Source organism: Plasmodium berghei, assembly GCF_900002375.2.
Source record: "Plasmodium berghei ANKA genome assembly, chromosome: 14".
NCBI classification, from domain to species: Eukaryota; Apicomplexa; class Aconoidasida; order Haemosporida; family Plasmodiidae; genus Plasmodium; species Plasmodium berghei.
In genome coordinates this window covers 880605-907417 of record NC_036172.2, presented here as the reverse complement: position 1 = coordinate 907417, position 26813 = coordinate 880605, and the positions used below count along the sequence as shown (strand labels likewise).

Genomic DNA, 26813 nt, shown 5'->3' with positions numbered 1-26813 from the left:
GAAGCAAAAATTTTGAAAATAAGAAGGTAAGAAACTTTAAATTAATAAAATACCAAATTATATAAAAAAATATATTAAATATACATTTATTTATTTATGATATATCGTTATGTTTGCCATTTGTTTTATGGGTACCTATTATTATATGCTTGTAAATTTTCACTGTAAAAAAAGGTAGTTTTTTTATGAACAGTCATAATATTTATATATGTTTTATATACACATGAATGGAAATATATATAAGTATATGTATGCTTAATATTTAAATGATATTGACATATATATAAAGGTGGTGATATGTGTTATATGTATGGAAATAAGGGGAATGTTTAACTACGTGGAATATTTTTTACTTTATTTGAAATATTTTACTTAAAAAAATATTTGTATTGCTTGGGTGTTGTTATTTTTAGTATACAATTATATCCATGTATACATATAATTTATTTCTTACATATATTTTATTCGCATACCCACTAATATATATATGGCTATATTCACATACATATAAAGGCGTTATTTTTATATATAAATGTTATATGTGATACAGAATGATAGATCCTATATCTATTAACATATTATATATAATATAGTTCAATTATATGAACGTACATAAATTATATTTATTCCACTACATATGACATATCGTATACTATATTTATGAATATATATGCTCATATGTAATTTTTCAATTAAATATCTATATATACAAAAAAATGTTCTCTAATTAATATTTTATTAATTTTTTTTTTTTTAGAAAATAAACGCGCGCACGTGCACAGACCCCCCAAAATATAAATATATATTATATATATACATACATACTAAAAGAAATATTTTTCAAAAACAAAAAAGATTATATACAAAAGAAAAACACTAGTTTGCATATTTACAACAATACTAATTTTCACTAATTAAAAAATAAGAAACTTATATAATTAAAATAATTTTTTTAAGCAAAAATGAAGAAAGATAGAGAGCCAATAGACGAAGATGAAATGAGAATTACATCAACAGGCCGAATGACCAATTATGTTAACTATGGTGCAAAAATATTAGGAGAGGAAGATAAGAAGAGTTTAAAAATTAAAGCCACGGGAAATGCAATTGGTAAAGCCGTAACTTTAGCAGAAATTATAAAAAGAAGATTTAAAGGATTACATCAAATAACTAAATGTGGTAGCACAGTTATTGCTGATCAATACGTAAGTGGCCAAGATAATAGCGAACATGTTATTCAAGAAAAAACAGTATCTTTTATAGACATATTATTATCAAGAGATCAATTAGATGTAAAAGATGCAGGATATCAACCACCTTTAGATGAAAAATACGTTAAAGAAATGTCACCTGAAGAAATTGTAAACAGCAGGCCATTTAGAGGAAGAAGTTTTAGGCCCAGATTTTTCCGTGGGTTCAGAGGAGGTGGTCGTGGTGGATTTATGAGAAGAGGTGGATACAAATTCTTTGGTGATAGAATGTATGACAGTAGAAATGGATTTAGAGATGGTAGAGGATATGGTGGAAGTTTCGGACGTGGTGGTGGATTCAGATCAGGTGGAGGTATGGGAGGAAATGGAAGAGGTGGCTTTAGAGGATTCAGAGATGGAAGAGATGGGGACTACAGAAGTAGCCGAGGTGGATTCAGAGGAGGTAGAAACGGATTTAGAGGTGGAAGAGCCTTATCATAAATAACCAAATAAAATTATAATTTTTACGAGTGTAGTATTGTAGTAGCATGTATAAGAAAATATATACATATATATATTTAATTATTTATATACAAATACGCGCGAAAAACGCTAATAAAAATATTTAAAGAATTAAGAAAAATATCGAAATAATTATTCCCCTCCCCTTTTTCATATGCATATATATTATATATACATATATTATATATATATACTTTTGTTGTATTTTCATCAATTATAAAAGCATGGTATAAATATAAATATGCAATTCTTCATTACAGGTATATATACATAACGTGTATGTATTCAACAATGGAGATGGTATTTATACACAATGTGCTCAACAAAATAATACTCTTAATTTATATATCTATATTAATAAAAAATAAATTAATGCGAATGTGAATGATAGTGTATGATATAATTTAGCACGTGAGAGTTAGAAATAATGAAAAAAATATTTTTACAAATTTTATATAATTAATAATACAAAGGAAGACATATATATATGTGTGCCTTTTTAATAAGCGTTTATTATCTAGCATATAATTGCCGATATATTTTATGCATAACTCATATATATTATGTATTCATATATTTATATATGTATACATATATTTATGTCTTTATATTATACATTTTATTACATTATATGCCTTTTTAAAACCTTTAAAATTTTTACTTCTTTAATGTATTTTTACGCTCATACATATTAAGAATTATAATTTTGCACCTTTACCATGTTTAGATATATTTTGTGCATCAATATATTAGTTGTAAAACAAAAAAGAGAGAAAAGGTATACTATATGTGTATATTTAAATAGTTATGCATATTTTATTTTTTCCATATTATAATATTCTATAAAAAAATATTAGTACTAAAACACGTTTAAACAAAAAAGAGATATAAATATAAATATATAAATAAACATATACATTATATATTTCATATTTATTTACATATAATCAAATAATATATTAACGTGGATATTTATATACATTTTAATGGGGAGGGAAAGGTGTTTAATATAAATTTAAAGTACGCTGAAATTGTAATTAATCGTTATTTTTAAAATACAAATATAAAAATAAATTATATATGTGTATTACTCAAAAAAACGATTTTTTAATTTATGAAAATAGACAGCAATTCGAGCAGCTTTTTTTTTATATCATACACACATTATATATTTTTTACACAGAACAATATATAAACATATTTATATATTTTTTTTTATTGAATCGGAAACTAAAAAACTAACAATGACTATTTCACCTTAATTAATTTTAAAAAAATTATATATGTTGATTAAGTTAACAAAACTTTACTAAATAAAATATTTACAACATCAAATAGTAGGAAAAGGTTTATTTGGATTTATTGTTCTTATTCCTTTTGGTTATATCCTTTTCACACACATTTTTGTGAAAAAAAAAAAAAAAAAACTCACTTTTTAATAAATCAAAAATAGCTCGAAAAGTTGGGGTTTACATTAGATATTGCCAATGTTAATTATTTTAATTAAATAATGTCAATAAGTTTAATAATCATTTAATTATATATCTATATATGTAATATGAAAAAAACGGAAAAAATAAAAATAAAATTTTGCCTATTAAAGCAAAAGGGTATACAAATAAAAGCAAATATATATATATATATTATATGGTTAATTAATGAAAAAAAATTAACTAAATTATAAAACAATATGAATATTTATCCTATTTAAATTTTTTGCTTATTTCTTTATAATATTTCATTTGTTTTTTGGTAACACTTCGAGGGACAATATTAATAGCTTGGAGTATGTGCTTTTGTTTAATTGCTAATATGTTTTTATTTTTTTGAATGAATTCGTATATTAAATTATTTTTATCTTTTTCTTGAAGATCTTCATTTTTTAAATCTTCAATTTTGTAAATAAAATTTTCTTTATTATTTTCTTCTTCTTTTTGTCTTTCTTCCATTTCTATTTTCCCCAATTTTATACTATCATCTTCAATTGTCATAATTTGATTTTGTACAACATCAAAAATATTTTGATCCGTTATATTTGGATTACTTATTTCATTATTTGTTGTTTGCCCATTTTCAGAATTATAATGTTCTAAACTTTTTGGATTAATTTCATCCAATTTATTATCATTTAAAATATATGCACTATAATCATTTTTAGATTCAAATGAAGATGCATCATTTTTATTTAAAACACAATTTAACGTATTTTCTGATGTTGTGATAAAACAATTTTGTTTTTTATTTTGATTATGTCCATCATTTTCACATGATTGCTCAATATTTGGAGATGTGAATGATGTGATTCCATGAAATTTATAATTAAAACGATCAATTTTATCTCTACATTCTTGAAGAGCTATGAAAGCACTTTCTCTTAATACTCCATGCAAATCAGCTCCACTATAGCCTTTTGTTAAAATAGAAATTTGTTTAAAATCTATATCTTTATTTAATGGCATATTTTTTGATAATTTTTTTAAAATATCAATTCTTCCTTGATATTTAGGTAATGATACATATATAAGTTGATCAAATCTACCAGTTCGTAATAATGCTTTATCAATAATATCGGGTCTATTTGTAGTTGCAATAATATATATACCTTCTCTTTGTGATAATCCATCCATTTCAGTTAACAATTGATTTACTACTCTATCGGATGCAGCAGCTGTTTTATTATTATCTCTATTAATACATATACTATCAATTTCGTCAAAAAATATTAAACATGGTTTATATGTTGAAGCATATGAAAATATTTCTCGAACTTTTTTTTCACTTTCACCAACATATTTATTTAAAATTTCAGGTCCTTTTATGGCTATAAAATTGGCTTTCATTTCATTACTAATAGCTTTGGCTAGCATTGTTTTTCCACATCCTGGTGGGCCATATAATAATATTCCCATACTTTTATTTATACCTAAATGTTTATATATATTAGAATATTTTACAGGTAAAATAAATTTAGTTTCTAATATTTTTTTAATATTTTTTAAAGATCCAATATTATCTAAATTTATATTGGGTACTTCACATATATTTTGTGTTGTAATTTTTTTTTTAATATTTTTTATGCTTTCATAAATTATATCATTATTTATATTTATAGGAATTATTTTTTTTTGTTTTTTTTCCTTTATATAAATATCTACATAATCACTATTATTTCTTTCTTTTCTCTTTGTTAAATTTGTTACTTTTTCAATTTCTTCCACATTTTTTAACCCCTTCAATGAATTTATATTCATGACACTTTCTATTTTATTGTTTACACATTTTGGAGAATTATCTTTTAAAGAATTTGAATCTTTTTCTTCATCTGCATAATGTGTTGTATCGTTAGGCATATCATCATTTTCTATTTTTAAATGTTGATCATAATTGTTATCTTCATTTGTAGATATATTTATAGAGATTGAGTCTTTTTTATTATCCATAAAATAGGAACTAATTTGGGTATCATTGGTTTTATCATATAATACATGATTATATATAAAAAGGTTTTTCGATTCATTTAATATATCATATATTTGTGCTCTATTAAATCCATAAGTAATCGAAGCAGTATAAATAACATCAAAATTTATTTCTAAATTTTGAGATAAATTTTGTAAAATTTCAATTCGATCTTCATAGGTAGGTATTGGCATAGATATAAATTTTTGAATTTTTGAATATAATATAGTATCATACGGTTTGTTAATACTTAATAATATTATAACTACATTAGTTTTATCAAATAAATTCAATAAATATGTAAATATATATATATCTATTGTATCATCTTTTGAATTAAATAAAATATCCATATCATCAATACATAGTATACATTTATTATATTCATTTTTTATTTGTTCAAATAATATTTTTAATTTATTATTTTTATTATCATTTGATAAATATTTAACATATTCAGGTAATTTTATATAAAAAAAATGGCTATCACATTCTCCTGCAATAGCATATACTAATGATGTTTTACCTGACCCGTTAATACCATTAATATTGATAATAGTATTAAAATTATCATGTCTATACTTATAAGGATATACTATACTATAATATATATCTTTTTTTATATTATTTATTCCTTTATATGTATTTAAATTTACTGTATTTTTATCTATACATATTTTAATATTATTTAGATTGCTATTTGTAAAATTATTTTCTTCTTTTATTTTAACTAAATTTGTTTTTATTTTATTTCCTTCAATATTTTCATTATTTACTTGATCATATCCATGTTTTTCAATTTTCTCAGGGTTACCTTCCAGTTCTATATTTGCTCCTATGTCTATTCCATTATTTATTTCTTGATATATTTTTTTTTTTTTTTTTTTTGTTTTTTCATTTTTCAAAATTTTTCTTGTTTTATCAATATCGTTGTTATCATCATTATCTTCATTATTGCTTTGATTCGAATCACTAATATAAACACGTTTGGATTTATTTTGTAGTTTCTTTTTCGATTTGGTTATTTGTGCATAGGATGTTTCACTTTTATCATCATTTTTCAATATACATAAAATAATTTTTTTTAATTGAGTTTGACTTATACGTCTAAATAGTTTATTGTTTGTTTTTTTTAGTGCATTTTCTATAAGATACATATTATTTAAAACGTTTTCTAAGTTGGTTTTTTCATCTTTATGTTTTTCAATCATATGGTTATCTGTTATTATATTTGATATATACGCTTTTAACTTTTCATGAAGCATTTTCGTTTATTTTGCAAAAATGGGAAAACTAATTTGTGTTGAAGTTTCGCCTTTTTCTTTTAATATTGTATCAGTACATATTTATTCATAGATATATCCTTTGAAATTCAAAAAATACAAATATAAACAACCAAGCCAATTTTGTCATTCCATCATTTATTTCATCTTTTTTTTTCGTATTTCATTTCTAAATATAACAATGTAAATGCCAAGAAAGTGAAAAATTAAAAAAAAAATTAATAAATATAAACTTAAAAAAAAAAATAATAATAAAATAAAATATACTTATCCAAAAATAGTAAAAAAGAAAAAAAAAAAATATAAATAACGACTACAGGGAGAACAATTTGCTACAATTAAATATGCAAATACATAATATATAAATGTAGAATATATATGAGAGTATATAATCAAATAATTTTGTTTAAATTTGGAAAAAACAATGATATTTATATTATATATGTAATACTTTTATATATCAAGTATGCTAAAAATATTTATGTAACTTTGTTAAATCATACCAAAATAAAAAAAAAAAAAAAATATATAGACGGGTACATTATTTATTTTAATATTTTTATCAGGATATTATTATCAACTATATTATATATAAATATATGTAGATCAATATATACATCAAATAATCAACCACTTTGTATTTAATTTCTTTAATTTATAGAAAAGAAATATTAGCATTAAAATGTAACTTATTATATGGCAATGTTTTATGTTATACTGCCAGTTGTTATTTTTCATATTTTTATCACTTTTTTTTTATTATACAAAAAATAGTATATATATAAGATCGATTTTTTATGTATAGTTATAAAGTTTATTTAAAAATATATTGAATTGGGAAAAAAGGCCAATGAAAATATAATTATACAACAATTTGTGGGTAAGCATATTTGATGTCATTATATAGGCTGCGGCTACCAAAGTATAAAATAAATAAAATTGAGAATAAAGTAGCGAACAAACTAACGAACAAAATAATGCATGAACTATAGAGAATGCAAAGGACATAAAAAATCAAAGTTCTTTAAATTTGAAAATCGAATATCATAAAAAATAATAACATAAATAATATTAACAAAACAAGTGATGAAAGAAATAACCAAATCCACATAAACCCACAATTCTATAACTTATGGCAAAAGATGAATGTGTATATATTACTATAAATTGTCAAATAAGATTTTTGAAATTTTTTATGTTGAAAGGATCTGATGTTATTTCCATATTTTTTTCAAACTTATGAAATTCTTCTAATAGTTTAGAAGCTTTTAAAGAAATTTGTTGGTATTGCTCTTTTTTAGTATTATCTTTTTCATGTGCAGATTTATTATTATATTCTTTTTCTATTTCTGTTAAATATTCTTCATAACTTATTGGAGTTTCTTTATCTATTAATTCTTTTAATATAAAAAAAGATATATCCTTAATTATAAAATAATTAAAATGAGATTTAGCTACAGCCAATGGATAAATATAATGTTCCATTATAAATTCCTGTAATTGATAATCATATCTAATTGGTAATGTATTATTTTTATTAATCTTGGTTTGGATTTCATCAGGATTGTTATTTTTATGATTTTCATGATTTTCTTGTATGCCCAATACATTGTTAGTATAATGGATAGTTTCATTTTCATTTTCAGTGTAACCATTATCAATATGCTCTTTTTTAATCATGTCCCATTTTGTTATATTTATACTTTGAATATTATCTGAAATATCACTAAAATCATGATCAAAAAATGAGTTTTCACTATTTGAATCTTGAGATGCATAAATACTTTTTGTACTATCTACATAACTAGATGTGTTATTCGAACACGAATCATTATTTTCATATTGATTAAAATTTTTTATTTCATGATATATATTGTTTTTATCATTTTGATTTTTAGACAAATTATCTTCAATTTTTTTTTTTTTTTTTTTATGTTTATTTCCTTCAATTTTTCTTTGGTTTTCCTTTACTTTTAATAGAAACATATTTATATCTTTACTTTCACATTTATTATAACAAAGATTTTTATTTAGTGTGCCTTGTTCTTCAGTATTTGGTTCTGATTTCCATAAAAATTTATAGAACCCATTAGTAATAGCAGATGTAATATCATTTAAATTTTGTACAATGGCTATTTTGGCATTTTGCATATTTTTATCCCATTCAAACCAATATCTTGCCCCATTGTTTCTCCAATAATTTATTAAAATAGGATCAGAAATATTATTAACTTTTGGATATATTAATGGTTCGATTCTAAATGCAACAGGATCAAAACCATGGAATATGTTATAAAATTTTATATCATCAATTAATTTAAGACCATCATTTATATATTCTGGTTTATACAAAGATAATAATGCACTTAATGGGCTTCCAAGCATAAATAAATAATCAATTTTACTTTTTAATTCATATTTCAAATTATTATCACTGATTCGAACCTTAACATTATGTAATATTTCATATGCCATGGCACTTCCTAAGGAATATCCCAAAAGACATATCTTAGAATGTTTAAATCTACCATGTTCATCCTGAAAAAGTTTAAGAATATATAAATCGATAAATATGCATTTTCCTATATATCACAATATTTATTTTTTGCTTTACATGAAGCTACAAATATTATCTTTCTCAATTACACTATTTTGTTTATTACATTTTTTAAAGATTCCAAAGCTTTGTTAATATCATTATATAGATTTAGCATTATATAATCACCATATCGTGGGTGTAAAAAACATATAATATCACTCGCGGAAAGGTTTATTATTTTTCTGGTTTCAGTCATTGTATTTATATTTATTCGGTTAAAAACGCTGAAAGGCAAAAAAATTTTATATATACATGTATAATTATGACAATAATACTAGTAGTGGAATCTATTATAAATGAATATTCAAATTATGTATACACAAAGATTATTACTGAATTTGAGCATCAATGATATATTTTTTCCAATTAAATATGTGAAAATGTATATTGAAGGGATAATCAAAAAACCACATTTTTTTTACAATTTTGAAACTGTTTTTAAGATCCTCACATTGGTTTATAATTAAATCCTCATTAGACCCTATTCCATGAATTATTAATATTATATAATCAACATCATTAATTTTGTCATCTAAATATGGTTCTTCTTCATAAAAATTTATATGATTACAATTTTTATCTTTAGAAATTTTTCTATTAATATGGTTTTTATCTTTTGGAAAAAAAAAATTTTTATTTTTCTTTCTTATATTATTATCATCATTGTTATCGTAACTACTGTCATTATATTTGACTTTTAAAGTATGGGAAGCCATTATGATAAAATCGTGTATATTATTTTCTCGTTTTTTGTGGAATTTATATTTATTTACTTGTCTATTTTCCCTTTTTTTCGTGTAATATATACTCAATTTTATTTTTAATACGTTTTAATATTACTTTGAATTCATATTTTTTCAAAGTTTCTCATTTGTTCAATTTAGGAAACTTTCATGGCTCTATATATATGCTCATGTAATTATATTTATAGCGTACGGGTAATTGTACATGTATATGTGTGGTAAATTTGTTTTTATATTTGTATATATAATAAATGAATATATCTCGTATTTGTTAAATACACGATATATTCATGTGTACATGAAGATAGCTTTTTTTAGTTATATATATATAAAATAAAACTTTAATCTATTTATGGATATATATATGTACTTACAATTGTGCGTGTGCACATGCAAAGAAAAACTTGCATAAATATATATATGTAAAAGATATTGTGCTTTTATTCACGCCACATTATTGTTTAAAAGAACATGTAAAATAATTTCAATATAATATACATGGATTTTAAATTAAAATTAAAATTAAAAAAAAAACACACACACAAAAATATGGACAAATATAAAAAATAAAACCTAAATTGAATTCTTTAATTTTTATACCTTGCTTAAAACATATTTTAATGATATAACAAATATTTTATCTTTTGGAAAATATGCTTTCCCCACTTTTCACGATAATTAAAGAACATAATCATATTCCCATAACAAAAATAATAAAAATAAAAATAATGATGCGACTTTACGTGCTTGTGCCTATATATTTTTTTTTTCAGTCTCTATGCCACCTCTGATAAAACGTTTTCGCAAATTTTTTATTTTCATAATTTTTATCTTAATTTTCTCATTTAAATTAAAATATATGTTTTGAATTTTTAAAATAAATAAATATATAAAAAAAAGAATAAAGTAAATAAATAACCATATTGGGCCATATACATTTCGTGTGTATTAATCCAACTTTCTTCATTATATTTTGTTTTTATTTAAAGTTGCAATGATGTAGTATGGAGGATTTTCTTTAAATTGAAGAATATATTTTACAAAGACAAAACCAATATGTTTTTTTATAATAACGCATTATTGCTATTTCGAATGTTCTCTTTTTTTATGAACAATTCAGGAAAAAAAAGTTAATAACATTTTACCACCAAAACAAATATATAATAAAACATATACTTGTGGTTAAAGGTGGGATATGTAAGTATATATATAACTGTTAAAATTAAAAAAAAAAAGTATATTTTTCCAATATCATAAAATTTTTGAATAGTTTTTTCCGTTATACAAAAGAGAAAGTAATATTTATATCCATGACTTTAAAAAATATATACATATAATATAATTAGTATTTTAAATGATGTTTCTTTAATTTTTTTTTATTTCTCCACATAAAATAAAAAGAAAAAAACGAAAACAGATAATAAAATAAAATATAATTAAAAACGAACAAATCATAAAATTTTTATAAATATAGTTGTAACCTTCATTTTTATTATATACTATTGAAAAAAAATATATAGCACTTGTTTTTTTTTTTTGAGGCCATAAAGGGAGAGTTGTATATTTGACGCATATAAAAACTGTTCTATACTAATTTGTTCAAAAGTGTTTCAATATATATTATTTTTTTATAAGAAAACCAACCAAACAAACAACAGTAAATTTTCTATAGTTTTTTTTCATTCATAATATAATTAAAAAAAATATGTAATTTCGTGAAAATCACATTTTTTTCAATATATATTTGTGTGTGAATGTTTTTTAATACTAAATTAATATAGTAGCTATATACTATAAAAAAAAATGGAATATATATAGTCTTTTGCATTAGAACAATTATTATATAGTTAACATTATTTAATAATATAGATATATTTTTTATCATAAAATATTTATATAACATTAAAAATTAATATTATAAGTACTTGTAATATTTTATATTTTTTTTGTATTAATTCATATATATTTATCTATATATTGTATATGGTTGCATGAAGAATTTTTGTTAATAGCATAATCCATACATATATTACATTTTAGTATATATTTATGAAATATATCTACAATTAAAATTTTATGACATGAAATTAAAAAAAATAATAAAAAGTAATAATTTTTTTGTTGTTATATTTGCCTTAGAAAAACAGACACACACATACATAATATAAGTATATATCGTAAATTTCGTTGAATAAAAAAAAATATATATTTTATTTTCATAAGTGTTAAGTACTCGCTATTTTAGTGAAAAAATAAAATAACTCTTCAAAGAAAACCAATATATCGACAATTGTGACAAAAAAAAAAAATAATAATGATATACTAAGAAATCAATTGGATGTAAACGAATTTTATATTCATAAGATGGAAAAATATATAAAAAAACATAATAATATAATAATAAACAATAAATTATTTGATTCAGAACAAATATATGGGCACCCACCCAACCATAAGAATTCTGATGGGGTTTTACGATATTATGGAAATGGAAGCGGAAATGTATATAATTCTTCTAAAGGTAATATAATGCATGGAAATAATGGATGTGGAAAAAGCTTAGGAAATAATTATAGCCAAATGGTGATATCGAAAAATCATGGGAAATATAATGAAAATTATATATATATAAATAACAATAACAATAATGAACAAAATTATAGACGAAGTAAACACAATGATGAAATAAAAGAAATAATTGAAAATGGTAATGTAAAAAGAAAAACATTATTATATAATAATATTGTAGATTCAAATAAACAGCTAACTAACAAATTAAATGCATTAGAAATGAACACAAAAAGAGATAGTGATGTAAAAAGATGTATAGATTATTTTAATTCATTACGTAAAGGAAATGTTGATATTAAAAAAATACTTGAAAATAAAAATTTTAAAGAATTAAATATTCCTAAAGAGCATTTAGACAATGGCCAATTTTTCAATTATTTAGAATATTATAAAAAACATAATTTAAAAGAATTAATAGATTATTTTGATGAAATTAATACAAAAGATAATAATGAACGTGTTTCGTCTCAAAATAAAAATAAAATTACTACATCAGGATCTAATAGCGAAAAAAATAGTTCTAATGGCAATAAATTAAATAAAGGTGAAGAACAAAAGGGTATACTAAATTCGAAACCAAATGAAATATCAGAAAATAAAACTGAAGATTTAAAAACAAATAAAAACAAACGACCTCAATATCCTTCATTCATTAATGGCGATGAAACAGATGAAAAATTATTTTATCAAAGAAAAAAAACAAAACATGAAAAAGAGCCAGATCCAGTATTTTATACCATAGATGATTTATTTGATTAAAAAATAAATCAGACAAAATTATCAAAACCCGTTAAATAATAATCGTGATTGTTATGATTATTATAAATTCAAATATATATTATTCGAAATGTTTAATTTTTTGTTTAAAGATTTGTTTAGCTTATATATATTACTCATATTAGAATTTAATTGATATATGTACTCTTTTGTGTTCCGTTTTTTACCTATTAATAAAAGGCATGTATTTAATAAAATAGCATGATAGTATATATTTTTTTGTTTTCTCTGCTTGTTTGTTTTTATGTATTAACACGCTTTAGATTATAATATAGTTCAATTGAAAACTTCGGATCTTAAATTTGGGGTGACTATTTTCATACATACACGAGAGCATAATAATTCATGGCCATATATCTATTTATATGCATTTATTCTCGGTTTTAAATTTATTAGTATTAAATTTGAATATATTTAAAACTAATATCTAATATAAAACAATCACAGATATTCAATTTGCAATTGTGATATCTATTATTATAATTTTTATTATTTCTTTATTTTTTAACATAAAAGGCAATATGTTATTTAATTTAATACTGAATTTGGATGATTAAAGTTTTAAAATTTTATTATTAGATCAATACAAAAAAATAAAAAAACAAATTTATAATTATAAAACTTAATTGATCACAGTAAACAAAAATATATACACGAAAACAAAGGTGAAATTATATTTTAAAGTGCAGAATAATTATGTAATAGAATAATAAAATGAAATAAATAATTAAACAAATAAACAATTGAACAATTTCCATAGATAAAATGTATATATATATATGTATGTATCTGTATGCGCCAACGTTTATATATAAAAAGGCAAAGTAGCGATAAACACAAAAATTATCATTAATTGTATATACTATGCTTTTTAAAAATACAAACATGAAGATTTGTTTGTTCTAAGCATTTTCTACTGGATAAGACAGCTTTTCAAATGCTTCTGTTAATAAGAGACCCTGTGGATGACTTTGATATTCCCCAATTTCTGCATCAAAAATTGATATAGTTTGATTGCATAGCATATGCCCTAAATTATCTGTTGGACAATTAGAACCTAATAATACTTTGCAATTTGGTGATTCCTGAAATATAAATGTTGACACTTCTTTGCTCTTACTTGTACACTTTAGTTTTGCATGATTTATTGATTTTCCCTTTCCTTCCTTATTTAATCGAGTGTCATAAGAAAATTCATATTTTAATAGTTGTCCATCGAAAAGCACATATATATCAATATCTGATTCGCTACTTTTTATTGCTGTAATATTATAATCTTGTCCATATTCTACTTTTCTTATGCATTTTGGTCCATCAATTTTTACATGTATTTGTATATTGGGGGGTAAAGAAACTATTGCAATAGTATCAACTTTTTTCCCAATTAGCTTTAGTCCTGATGAAGGAATTTTAAGCTCTAGATCCTTTGGTATGACAATATGTCCCCATTTAAACAAATGAACAAAAAATGCCCATTCACATCCTGAATGTGTAATAGTTGGAACTATTTCACATTTTTTGAGATCATTAAAAGCAAATCCTCCATATGTAATAGCTAAATTTGAATAAGGATTGACGCATGCAAAACCATTGTTAAAATTTATTGATTTAACAATTACACTTTTTTTTTCATTTATGCATATTAATAATGCTGTTTCTAAATTTATACGTATTACTGTAAGGTTCTCATTTAACAAACTTACAATAATTTTCGAATTTTTCAAAAATGTGGGAAACCTTTCTTTATGATTGTAATTAATTTTTTCTTTTAATCCGGGGAGACTGATGTGTACATCTTTTTCACCTTCAATAACTAAATTACAGTCATCTTTCCCCCAAGCTTTAGCATCATATTTTCCACATAATACAGATTCAAATTCTTCTGGAATTGTATCTAGTTGTGGTAAAAATTTAATTCTGCCATCATTAAATATTGTAGGTCTCAAAGTAATTTCGTCATGATTTGATAACGAATACCACCCTTTTTCATCACAGTATTGAAATCTATTCCAAATAACAGCATTATCTGGAGCCTTTGCTGTCTCAGGTGGGGTTTTAAAAGTACATTCTACAACATTTGTCATTTTGGAATATAACAAAAAAATATATCTCGTAATATATTATTAAAAAAAAAATATATGCAAATATTAATTTATATATAATTAACGAAATTATTGGAAACAGCAATAAGTAAAAAATTTCTTCAAAAAAAAACGTTATATATATGAGTATTAGAAAGTAAATTCTACAATAATCTCGATAAGCAAAGAAATATATATCAAAAAATAAAATAGATATATATTTATTTCATGCAATATTTTTTTTATACTTATTTTTTATTTTTAAATACACAAATTCAATTTTATTATATTAAAATAAGCATGCAAAAAAATGGATGTATATATTATCATAAAAGCTTGGCTGTCTTTTTTTTTCCTGAATTGTGCATATTTTTTTAATTTTTTTTAAAAAATACCTTATATTTGGCGTGTTACTACTTTTTTTATTTGATATAATTATTTCAAATTCATAATATAATAATTAAAAAAAAAATTTTTTTTTTTTTGTTAAAATTCAGATATGGGCTCAATTTACAAAGCATCGTTAATAAAGAAGCGGGTTTATTACATATATGCTCCATTTCTGAGAATTAAATTTCTATTGATATATTTAATTGTTTAGTATGTATTAATAATTTTAAATAGTTACATAATGTTGTGAGAATCAACCTGTCATAAACAAAAAAATTATATTTTTTTTGAATATGTAGAATTTTAAAAAATTATGCTTTATTAAAAGCTCATTTATAATTTTTAGTTAATATATTGATATAAAAAGCATATTTATATGAATACATTTTATTAATGGAAAAAAAACACGCATTTATTATAACATTTAATTTTCGTTATTATGATGTCTTTTTTTTTGTCTGTATGGTAATTTATTATATATGAGGATATGCGCATTTTTTAAATATTATTTTAATTGTGCTTGTTTTATTATAATTTTATTTAATACATTTTTTGTGAAATCTTTAATTCTTTCATATAAATATAAATTTTTTTGAAATATCTGTTTGTTCGCTTAGTTAAATGGAATTGGTGTCAGACTGGTGTTTTTTATACCAAAATAAAAATATAAGTGAATTATATACAATTTTTTGGTGTATAACATTTTTTTTAATATATGATTAATTTTTTTATTATTTATAAGTATACATATATTTCTTATTAAATAACTACACACATTCTTGTTTCGAGAATAGACAGTATTTTTGATGTTATTGCTTGGGAAAAATATATTCCCACATAATTTTAATTCATTAGCACAAAAAATATAAGTAAATTTTTGGTAACTTCCTTAAAAATGAACAAAACAGTTAAAAGAGAAGGAATATATTTCAACGGTTTTTTAAGATATAGTAAAAAGAAAAAGATAGCAAAAAATGATAATGAATATTGTGGGTTACAAACACAACTAAACAATTTAAGCAGCCATAAGAATATTACTAATTCACATGACATACCCAACGAAAAGGAAAATATACAAAATAAAGAAAATGATGTTAAAGAACAATACGAAGCAGAGGAAAAAAAGGAATGTAATTTTATAGACAACGATATCAAGGGTCTCATTGATGAAAAAGATATAGTAGATATACAATTGAAAAAAAAAATTACTAGCAATTTTGGAAAAAAAGACAAATATAATATTGAAAATGGTATTAATTTCCCTAAATCAGACTATGTTAATTCTTTAAATAGGAAAAATAAGTATAAAATTCAAAATGGCTTAAGTGGGTTAAAAAAAAAAAAAATAAATAAAAATAAATTAGACAATGCTTTAAAAGAGAAAAATATAACATTTTCAAAAAAAGTGGAAATAACACAAAAAAAAAAAAAATTATTACATAAAAATAAAAATTATCCAAAGAGCTTAAACAAAATTGATAAACGTTATGTTGTGGAAAATTATATTAAAAACTTTCTTAATAAAAAACAAAGGAATAATGTGAAACCGGAAACATACAAATATAAATATGAATTGCCTACTATAGCTTCTCTAGGAAAAGCAAAAACATTAAGCTATTTTAATTATGCATTTAAAGAAGATATATTAAATGATACCGCGAAGCTTATCTTAAACAATTTATCTAATATATATTTTGAAAATTCGGTTTTACGCTTTATTAATTTGCGTAAAAAAAAAAAATTGACAAAAAAAAAAAAAAATTAATTTCAAAAATATTTGACACTCAGGAAGATTATAAAACCTGAATAAAAGTGCTTATATTTATTTGCACGTATACATTGTAAATAAAGCTCGAGCTGATTTATCCATTTATCATGGAATAAACTTTATTATCATCATTATAGTAAATATGGACATATTTCATTCTTATATATTTTAGAAAAATGGGAAAACTATTTTCATTTGGTATTAACAATATTCTCTACATATATATATATATATATATATTTAGACAGCCATATTATATATACATAAGCATGTATATATATATATATATATATATATTACTGATAAATATGATATTACACCAATGTGGTAAATTCATTTTAATTGACCTATTCCTATTAATTTTGTTCGATCGACTTTTTTATAAGTAATGAATATCACATTTTTCTTGATTTCATTTCGTGTACAATTTTCTTTATGTTTATGTTTTAATTTTTATTTTTTTTACTTTAATTTATTACAATTATAAGAATAAGGTCAACATTTTTAAACAATACCATAATATATAGAAAGTGAAAACACTAGCATTATATATAAGGGGATATTGTTGTTTTCCTAATTATTTTACAATAGGCCAAATATAATAAAAAATTATAAATATGCAATTTTTGAGAATGCTTTTTAATAAAATTAAAGAAAAAAGGTGTACATATTCCTACATATTCATAATTTAATTTTTGTAAGAAAGATATTTTTAAAAAATAAAAAAAAATAATAACATTAATCCTGCTGTTACTATGTTTTCGAAAATATTTTTATAAAATTTATTAAATGCATGAAATAAAAAATAATAAGAAATTTTGTAATATATTAAGCCTATAGTCACTTTTAATTTTATGTATATTCGAGGTGGGAAACAAGGGCTTCATAATCATATACATTTTTGTTTTTCGTTTCGATAAATTGTAAAAAATAATTAAAATTATTTGCCTGGAGTTGAGGTCATTATTATTAAATTATTCAAAAAAAGTAATTAAATTAAAAAAAGTAAAAACATTTAAATATTACATGCATAATTGATAATTTCTATAAAATTATATTATTGCTGTTGATATATTTATATATATTCTTATAATCCCAATATTTTCCCATTTTATTATTATAAAAATATTTATTTTTTTAAATTTTGTGTTTTTCTTTATGTGTGCATAATTTAATTTTGTTATTTACTTTAATCATAATTTATATTTTTATTTTCAAAATCGTGTATATATAATGGCGATAACCCTACCCAAATTAAAATATGCATTAAATGCATTATCGCCCCATATAAGTGAAGAAACATTAAGTTTTCACTATAATAAGCATCATGCTGGTTATGTAAATAAGCTAAACGGATTAATCAAGGATACCCCATTAGCTAATAAATCTTTAACAGACATTTTAAAAGAATCTACAGGTGCTATCTTTAATAATGCAGCGCAAATATGGAATCATAGTTTTTATTGGGATTCCATGGGACCTAATTGCGGAGGAGAACCACACGGAGAAATAAAAGAAAAAATTCAAGAAGATTTTGGATCCTTTAATAATTTCAAAGACCAATTCTCAAATGTTTTATGTGGTCATTTCGGTTCAGGTTGGGGATGGCTAGCATTAAATAAAAATAATAAATTAGTAATTTTACAAACACATGATGCTGGAAATCCAATAAAAGAGAACACCGGTATTCCTATATTAACATGTGATGTATGGGAACATGCTTATTACATTGATTATAGAAATGACAGATTATCATATGTTAAAGCATGGTGGAATTTAGTAAATTGGAACTTTGCTAATGAAAATTTGAAAAATGCTTTAAATAAATAATTTTTTTATACGAAATTTTATTTTTAATTACTAAAAATATATATTATGTGCACTATTATTCCACGTGCCTGTGTATATTTGATATTCGTATATTTTTATTTTTTTCAAAATCCGTAAAATGAAAAAGGTTTTTCATAAATACGAAAACGATCTTATATAAACTATAGTTCTTTAAAATGTTAAGATTAAAAAATAAAATAAATTAAAAAAATAGCCATAAACATATTTTTTATTATGAACAGTTCAGATTTATTCCTTCCTTTAATAAGAATTTTGGAATAGATCATCATTCGTTCATGTGGTTAGACTTATAATGAAGATGATGAAATTTAATCAATAATTTTAATATATGTATATCATTAAGTATAAAGACAAAAAACAAATTAATAATATAATATATGAAATTATAAAAAGTAAAAAATACATAGTGAATTATATATGCAATAGTTGTCATTTTTATCCAGCCATTTGCATGATTTTAAAAAAAACTAGCCATAATTGCATTTAAAAAGCATTTTAGTATGAAATTTCATTTATTGTGTTTATTTTGTCTTTCCAATTCCCAACATTTTAAAAATTACAAAATTAAGCATGTTCTTTACACACACACATTTTCAGGTATATATTGTTATATTTTTTTTGTTTTTAACTTATAATGCTTAAATAATGGAGCACGGTATGTCCCTTTTGAATTTTTTTTTGCTAATAAGGTGTTTGGTCTAATAAAACTAATTTTACGAAGTTTTGCACCTCTTTTATAAAATATTTCTAGGTTGTTATGTATTCCATTAAATAAATCATATGTAAAATACATAGCTATATTTTTTATTATATTTTTATAATATAAATTTGTATTTTTTTTATTATTTTCTTTTGATTTAATTGATGTGATAAACTTCATATTATTATTTTGTTTCACAAATTGAATTTCAATAACATAATCTGAATAATATTTGTATAATGGAATAATTGTTAAAGTGGTAATATCACCAGTTTCAGATTTCGTAATATTATATTTCATTGGTATATGTATCCAACATTTTTTTTTTAATTTTCCATGAAATATAAAAATATCATTTTGATGTTTCATTACCTTAACATAGTTGAATAGGTTTTTGAAATCTTTGAATTCTTCATATTTTGAAAAATTATATAGTGATGCCACTTTTAATTTGTCAGGGAAAAAATTCAGGAATTTTTTTAAATTGTTGGGAACATACATTTCTACATTATTTATGCTTTGATTATCATAGCATATTATGTCTCTTTCAAATATTTGGTCTTTTTTTAATTTCGTTTTTATTTCATAATTTTTTTTTAATTTTTTAAACACATTTTTAATATATTCATTTGATGGGAAAAATAAAGAATAGTGTGGATCCTTTTTAAATGTAATACCCGAGTTGTACAATGAATTGAGAGTGTACCCAGAAAGTAATGATGTTGTTATAATTTTGGCAATTTTCTTTTTATTATTTAATGAATAAGTGCATATATTATTAAAAATGTTGATTAATTTTCCTAAATAATCATCATCTTCATTTGGTAATTTTATATGCAACGTTTTAGATCATCCTGCATCAGCATATGGTATTGATATATAAAATAAAATTAATACAACAAAAAGATAAACCCTTTTCAAAACCATTTTGTCACTACACTTTTTAAAATTTTATATATGTTTCTCTTCTTATTGTTGTGTTTATTATGCTATATATTTATTTCGTTAAATAGGATATATATATATATATTTATGTATATATTTTTTGTTTTAATATCCAGTAGCTATATTACATATAATTTTCTATATACTACTATGTATTCTTATGGTCAGGTACTTTAACCCTACATCCTATTTTGATCTGTATAATTTTTACTTAATAGTTGAAATGTTTAGATATATTTTTTCCATAAAATAATTTTTTTTTTTGTAATTTTTTATGCTTAAAAAAGTATATTTTTAGCTTTTATTTTCTTAAAAATTGGTTTTAAACTCTTAATTTGTTCTTAAATATTTTTCTCGTCACGTGTTTTTGTCACACATATAATTCTATATAATATATTTTCCGCGATTTTTGTAGAATCAAATTTGCTATTAATTTATTTTTCCACTTTTTTATTATGTTTTGAATAAATTCAGAATAATGTTTTAAATAAATATAAAAATACAACAAATATTATTGTTTTTGTTTGCTTTTTTGTGGGGGAGGGGTTTAATACCCATCAGTTTTGTAATCCAAGTAAAATATTTGAATATAATAGATGATACTCCATTTAAAATAGTAATAAATACTGATTTATGGGAATATCTATAAAATAATTTTCCAGTATTGGCACTGCATATATATATTTTTTTTCTGAAATATTTGTAAAGAGTTTAAAATAAGAGAGGTTATTATATACGTTTTTGAAAATAGTCATTTATTCTCATTTTTTTTGTTTGTGTTAAAATATGTATATATAAATACGTATATTTAGACAATAGTTAAAAGTTAATTCGAAACAAAGTACAGATATTTAACAATATATATAACATAAAAATTAATATATATGTTATATAGAATATTAAGCAAAATATGCAGGTACAAAATTTGGGATGAAAATAAAAAAAAATGTGTATTTGTATCAGCAATTGTGCTATTAACATTACAAAAATAACCAAAGCATTTTTAAATATAAATGAAAAAAAATATATAAGGACAGGAAAGTTTAATGATTTGGTATGCAAAAAAAAAATCCTAAATGAGAGTATTGAAAATAAATTAAACGAAGTAAGTAAACAGGATATAAATCAAGTCAACATTTTAAAGCTATTTAGTATTGATGAAATAAAAAGTGGGATACCGAGGAGGTACAACAAAAGGAAAACGGGTTCTATTCATGAGAGTAAAAAAAATAATGAAAATCGTGAAAAATATGAAAATGAAACATTGAGCAATATTAATAAGCCTGCTGATAACTGCAATAGCATAAGAAAAGTGTGTGCGAATCAAAATAAAATTATTTTAAAAAAAAATGATAATACACAAAATAGTATAAAAAATTATGTAGAAACAGAATTTTTTTATGAAAAACATCCAAATTTTATAGAAGATAAAAATAGCCATATTGTTAACAATAGGTATAACATCATGGCTTCGAAAAAAAAAAGCAATAAAAAAAACTATAATCAATATGTAATACTCAATAAATTATTTAGAAAAAAATATATATGCATTGAAAATAACATTAAACTTGTAGATAGCTATATTAATAAGAAGTATCATATAGAAGTGAAGAAGAGGAATAATAATCAGAATGGGCAAGCAAATAGTGACACAAATGATAATAATGTCTTTAATTATTCTGAAGAAAGATCTATACAACTTTTGGACGAAATTAATGAAAAAGACAAATTCCAAAATAAGAAACAAGACATTGACAATAAAAAAAATAACAATAACGAATTACAAATAAGTTCCGTGGATTATGAGAATAAAAATAGAATTATAAAAAAAATATATAAAGCATCAATTAATCATGTTAGAGATGAAAATTTATGGAAAAAATATGTTCAGAATGTTTTCACTATATCCGCATATTTAGATGCAAGTGAAATAGTAATTTTATTTTGGTGCTTTAGTAAAATTGGATATCGAGATAATCGATTAATAAATTTATTAAGTTCTATTATTTTAAAAAAAATAAATGAATTAAGTTGTTGTGCATTATCACTTTTATTAAACAGTTTTAAAAAATTAGAAATAAAAAAATATGATACTATAGAATTATTAACAAATCAATTTTGTTTTCATGTATCGAATTGGAAATTTCAAGATATAGCTCTAGTAGCAAATTCTTTAGCATTTTTTTATATATATCATAAAAATTTTTGGAAAAAATGTATATTAAAATTACAGCAAAATTATAACTTTTCACATCCATTGCATTTGTGTTTAGTTATTTCTTCATTTGCTAGACTAGATATTAGAGAAGGTAATATATTATTATGTTTATTTCGATCTAGTAAAAAACTTGCAAGTTATTTCTCTCCAAATAATTTAGCTTTAGTTATTCATTCTTTTGCAAAATTAAAATTTAACCATCCCCGATTTTTTAATTATCTGTATCAGTTTGTTCATAAATATTTAGACAAACAATTATTAGGAAAACAGAAAAAAGGAGATGAAAAAAATGACGAAGAAAATTTTGAAAAAAATAATGAAGCCACTAATGATAATTACAAATATGAATATCCTAAATTAAATGAACAAAATAAGTTGTTTGATTTGCAATCCCTCGTTTTGCTACTTTTTTCATGTACTTGCTTAATTTCATGTACTGAACAAATGATCCTAAAGCTTACTTATTTAATAATCCCAAATCAAAATTTTTTAGGAAATCATAAAATAGACAAATTAAAATACGTAAGTGATTATTTGCAATATTTTTTTCCTTTGACATTTGAAAAATTTCCTGAAGAAATAAAAAAATTTTATTATTATATTGATAGATATGAAATAAAAAATAAAAAAAAATTAAAATATAATGCACGATGGATAACTGAAGTATCAAGAATTTTAACAAAAATAAATGTTAATCATTTAAGAAATGTATATATAAATAATATATGTGCAGATATAATGTTACCCGATTCTAATATAATAATTATGTGCTTAGGCCCTTATAGTTATTATGTAAATTCTTTATTAACCACATCTATATCTGATTTAAAAAAAAATATTCTTGAAAAAAAAAAATATAATGTAATTACTCTCAATTATCATGATTGGAATAAATTAAATGATTATGAAGATAAAATTAACTTTCTTTATAGTTTTGGGCGTAATGCTGCTAATTATTTTTTTTTTAATACGACAAAAGATATAGAAAATAATATAAACCCAAATATGTCTCTAAAAAATGTTGAAAATTCTGAAAGCTGGGAAAATGACCAAAGTATAAAAAAATATTCTTATGAACTTTGTCAAGAACAAGAAAGTGAAAATAACTTTTCAGACGAAGATAATGAAATAATTGATTTTATAAAAAAGGGTATTTGCGTTAATGACCAAAAAGAAAATATAGATTCCTATGACGTCAATGATATAAAATTTTTTTTGAATAATACCCCGAACCATGAAAAATAATTTTATGGCTCTTTATATCACTTAATTATTTCTACATAGATCTACGCACCCTTTTCATTATTATTAATATATGAAATTATGCCTACATTTGTATATACTTAAATTTGGTTGGTTACTATTATTATTATATATACATTTTTTTGAGTATAAAAATTGCTTCCATTTTATATGAAACAAAGAATGGGAAAATTATGTGTAAGAAAATGTCTTTTAAAACTTATAATTCAAAGATAGTACCAATTTAAGGGACCATATAATTTGGTTTTATAAAATAAGGTTTTTATTTTCCAGCGTATAAATATAGTATGCATTTAAAATCATTAAAACAAAGGGGTGTATTAAAAATTTTATATTATTATTATATCGAGTTTGCATGGAAGGTGCTCAAATAATAATTTTTTTCATTATTTTTCATTTTTTTAGTTAGGAAAAATATGAGTAATCTTTAAAGTTGCTTATATTTTTCCATGAATGTAACACATTTTTATTACATGATTTTTGGTATAATTTGGTGAACCTTTTATAAAAATCGAATAGCTATATATGCGCATGCGCAAATATAGAAAATGCTATATTTCAACATAGATCTGCTTACTTAATTCAAATAAAGTAAAATTATAATTATTTACAAGTATTTATTTGGATCCGCTATGAATGATTGTAAATAAAAAGGAAAAAGCCAAAGTGAACACATTATAATATATATAAAGGTATATTATATTATTACTGCTGAAATTATCGACTTATTTAAAAAAAAAAGTATTTAATTGTTTTTTTTTCTCTATAATTTTAAATTATTATTATGAGATTTTGTATTTTATTATTTCAAACATAAAAAAATTATTATAAATCGTTACTTAGTAATAGCGATTGATTTATAATGTACATTGAAATTTTATTGAACGTTTTAAAAATTTACATTCAAGGGAAAATGAGAAAAAAAATTGTTTAACGAGCTATAACGCCCTACCAATATATATATAATATAATACAATATAGTATATACAATATAATATATATAATAATGCAAAACAATATATATAATACAATTTTTAAGAATTATTTTGAAGTATTAATAGCATTATATTAAATGTACTAGTATATTTCATATATAATAGCCTACAAGCATATGCATATAATATAATACAATATATACAGCACATTTACATAAAATAAAATATTATAAATATAATTTAATAAAAAATTATATACGCTCAAGCATATTATTGCTACATATATATCTATGTTAAAAAAAATGGGCTTGTCATAATATATTTCAAATGTACTCGTATTTACATAAAGCTATTAATTTTTTTGCTCATTTAATACATGTTTTTTTCCCACCACACTTTTTTATTAAATTGCGAATTCCTTGAAATAATATAATAATGCATATAAAAAATATACTCAAAATAATGTAAAAAAAATTTACATATATTAAATTTTTTTTTGTCGATTTGTAAAAATATGAATACAGAATACGATCTTATTATTTTCTTACTTTCTTCTATTCATGTTATGTAATAATATATATATAATTATATGTACTTTTTTTTATTAATTTCTATTCGTATATTATTAAGGATTTTATTAATATTTTCATAACGATATTATACATAGGCTTTTTTTAAAAAAATTCATAAAAATGTATATAAATTTAAATATTATACATGATGATTCTTCGTTTCATATTTAGAAAAAGATAATAACTAAGGTAACATATATAGCAAAGTTGAAATAACAAAAAAATAATAAAAAAATAATAAAAATAATAAATGAAAAAGAGGGGGGAAAATATAATCATAAAAATAGAATAGTAAATAAATAATATATTTACACACATAAAATAGATACATAATATATGTCATATTGTATGTATAAATAGATATATATTAACAAGCATATTTTGTATATTGCTAAATATTTGAATTATCTACACACCTTATGTAAAAAGCCCAACTTGTATGAAAATGTAATTTTGTGAAATTTTATATATCTTTAATATTGCCTATTATTATTTTATATAGCTTTAAAAGTGCCTATTAAATAATCATCATGCTTATATATGCATTTAATTACTTATTATATATAGTATAACAATTAATATATATATTGTTCATCATACATGTATGTACGTGCATATCTTTTACTATTTTTTTTTTTTAAATTAAATATGGTTGTATTATGAATAAATAAAAAAAAATTTAAGTAAAAAACTGAAAAATAAATTGAGTATACATATTTATACACTTTGAAATTATGAAACATAAAAATAGAAAAAGAGAAAAATCATTTTGGAGTATACATATGTATATATACATATACTCAAGTTCATGAATAAAATACAACCCTTTAATTATTTCCATATTTATATTTAAGATATGAAAAATTTTAAAAAAGATAAAGCCTATATGTAATACAGTACATACATAGGTATGTATATTTATGCATACTTACATGTGTTTATATAT

At 21.5% G+C, this 26813-nt stretch overlaps 9 protein-coding genes across 9 annotated transcripts; 5 read left to right on the top strand and 4 right to left on the bottom strand.

The window, feature by feature from the left end:
* Nucleotides 1–962: 962 nt before the first annotated feature.
* Nucleotides 963–1691, top strand: PBANKA_1423300 (DNA/RNA-binding protein Alba 1, putative; the record flags this gene model as incomplete). The annotated part of the gene is made up of 1 exon (XM_034567571.1): nt 963–1691. The coding sequence occupies one exon, from the start codon at nt 963–965 to the stop codon at nt 1689–1691; it is 729 nt and encodes a 242-aa protein (XP_034424055.1).
* Nucleotides 1692–3415: 1724 nt separating this feature from the next.
* On the bottom strand, nt 3416–6436 carry PBANKA_1423200 (AAA family ATPase, putative; the record flags this gene model as incomplete). The annotated part of the gene is made up of 1 exon (XM_034567570.1): nt 3416–6436. One exon carries the CDS (start codon nt 6434–6436, stop codon nt 3416–3418), a length of 3021 nt encoding a protein of 1006 aa, XP_034424054.1.
* Nucleotides 6437–7624: 1188 nt separating this feature from the next.
* On the bottom strand, nt 7625–9769 carry PBANKA_1423100 (phospholipase DDHD1, putative; the record flags this gene model as incomplete). Its single annotated transcript, XM_034567569.1, has 3 exons — nt 7625–8992; nt 9118–9277; nt 9387–9769. 3 exons carry the CDS (start codon nt 9767–9769, stop codon nt 7625–7627), a joined length of 1911 nt encoding a protein of 636 aa, XP_034424053.1.
* Nucleotides 9770–12160: 2391 nt separating this feature from the next.
* On the top strand, nt 12161–13126 carry PBANKA_1423000 (conserved protein, unknown function; the record flags this gene model as incomplete). Its single annotated transcript, XM_034567568.1, has 1 exon — nt 12161–13126. One exon carries the CDS (start codon nt 12161–12163, stop codon nt 13124–13126), a length of 966 nt encoding a protein of 321 aa, XP_034424052.1.
* A 920-nt stretch (nt 13127–14046) lies between these two features.
* PBANKA_1422900 (conserved protein, unknown function) lies at nt 14047–15228 on the bottom strand (the record flags this gene model as incomplete). The annotated part of the gene is made up of 1 exon (XM_034567567.1): nt 14047–15228. One exon carries the CDS (start codon nt 15226–15228, stop codon nt 14047–14049), a length of 1182 nt encoding a protein of 393 aa, XP_034424051.1.
* Nucleotides 15229–16510: 1282 nt separating this feature from the next.
* On the top strand, nt 16511–17380 carry PBANKA_1422800 (conserved Plasmodium protein, unknown function; the record flags this gene model as incomplete). The annotated part of the gene is made up of 1 exon (XM_034567566.1): nt 16511–17380. One exon carries the CDS (start codon nt 16511–16513, stop codon nt 17378–17380), a length of 870 nt encoding a protein of 289 aa, XP_034424050.1.
* Nucleotides 17381–18616: 1236 nt separating this feature from the next.
* On the top strand, nt 18617–19213 carry PBANKA_1422700 (superoxide dismutase [Fe], putative; the record flags this gene model as incomplete). The annotated part of the gene is made up of 1 exon (XM_034567565.1): nt 18617–19213. The coding sequence occupies one exon, from the start codon at nt 18617–18619 to the stop codon at nt 19211–19213; it is 597 nt and encodes a 198-aa protein (XP_034424049.1).
* A 628-nt stretch (nt 19214–19841) lies between these two features.
* Nucleotides 19842–20861, bottom strand: PBANKA_1422600 (selenoprotein, putative; the record flags this gene model as incomplete). The annotated part of the gene is made up of 1 exon (XM_034567564.1): nt 19842–20861. One exon carries the CDS (start codon nt 20859–20861, stop codon nt 19842–19844), a length of 1020 nt encoding a protein of 339 aa, XP_034424048.1.
* Nucleotides 20862–21825: 964 nt separating this feature from the next.
* Nucleotides 21826–24342, top strand: PBANKA_1422500 (heptatricopeptide repeat and RAP domain-containing protein, putative; the record flags this gene model as incomplete). Its single annotated transcript, XM_034567562.1, has 1 exon — nt 21826–24342. The coding sequence occupies one exon, from the start codon at nt 21826–21828 to the stop codon at nt 24340–24342; it is 2517 nt and encodes an 838-aa protein (XP_034424047.1).
* Between the last annotated feature and the right edge of the window lie 2471 nt (nt 24343–26813).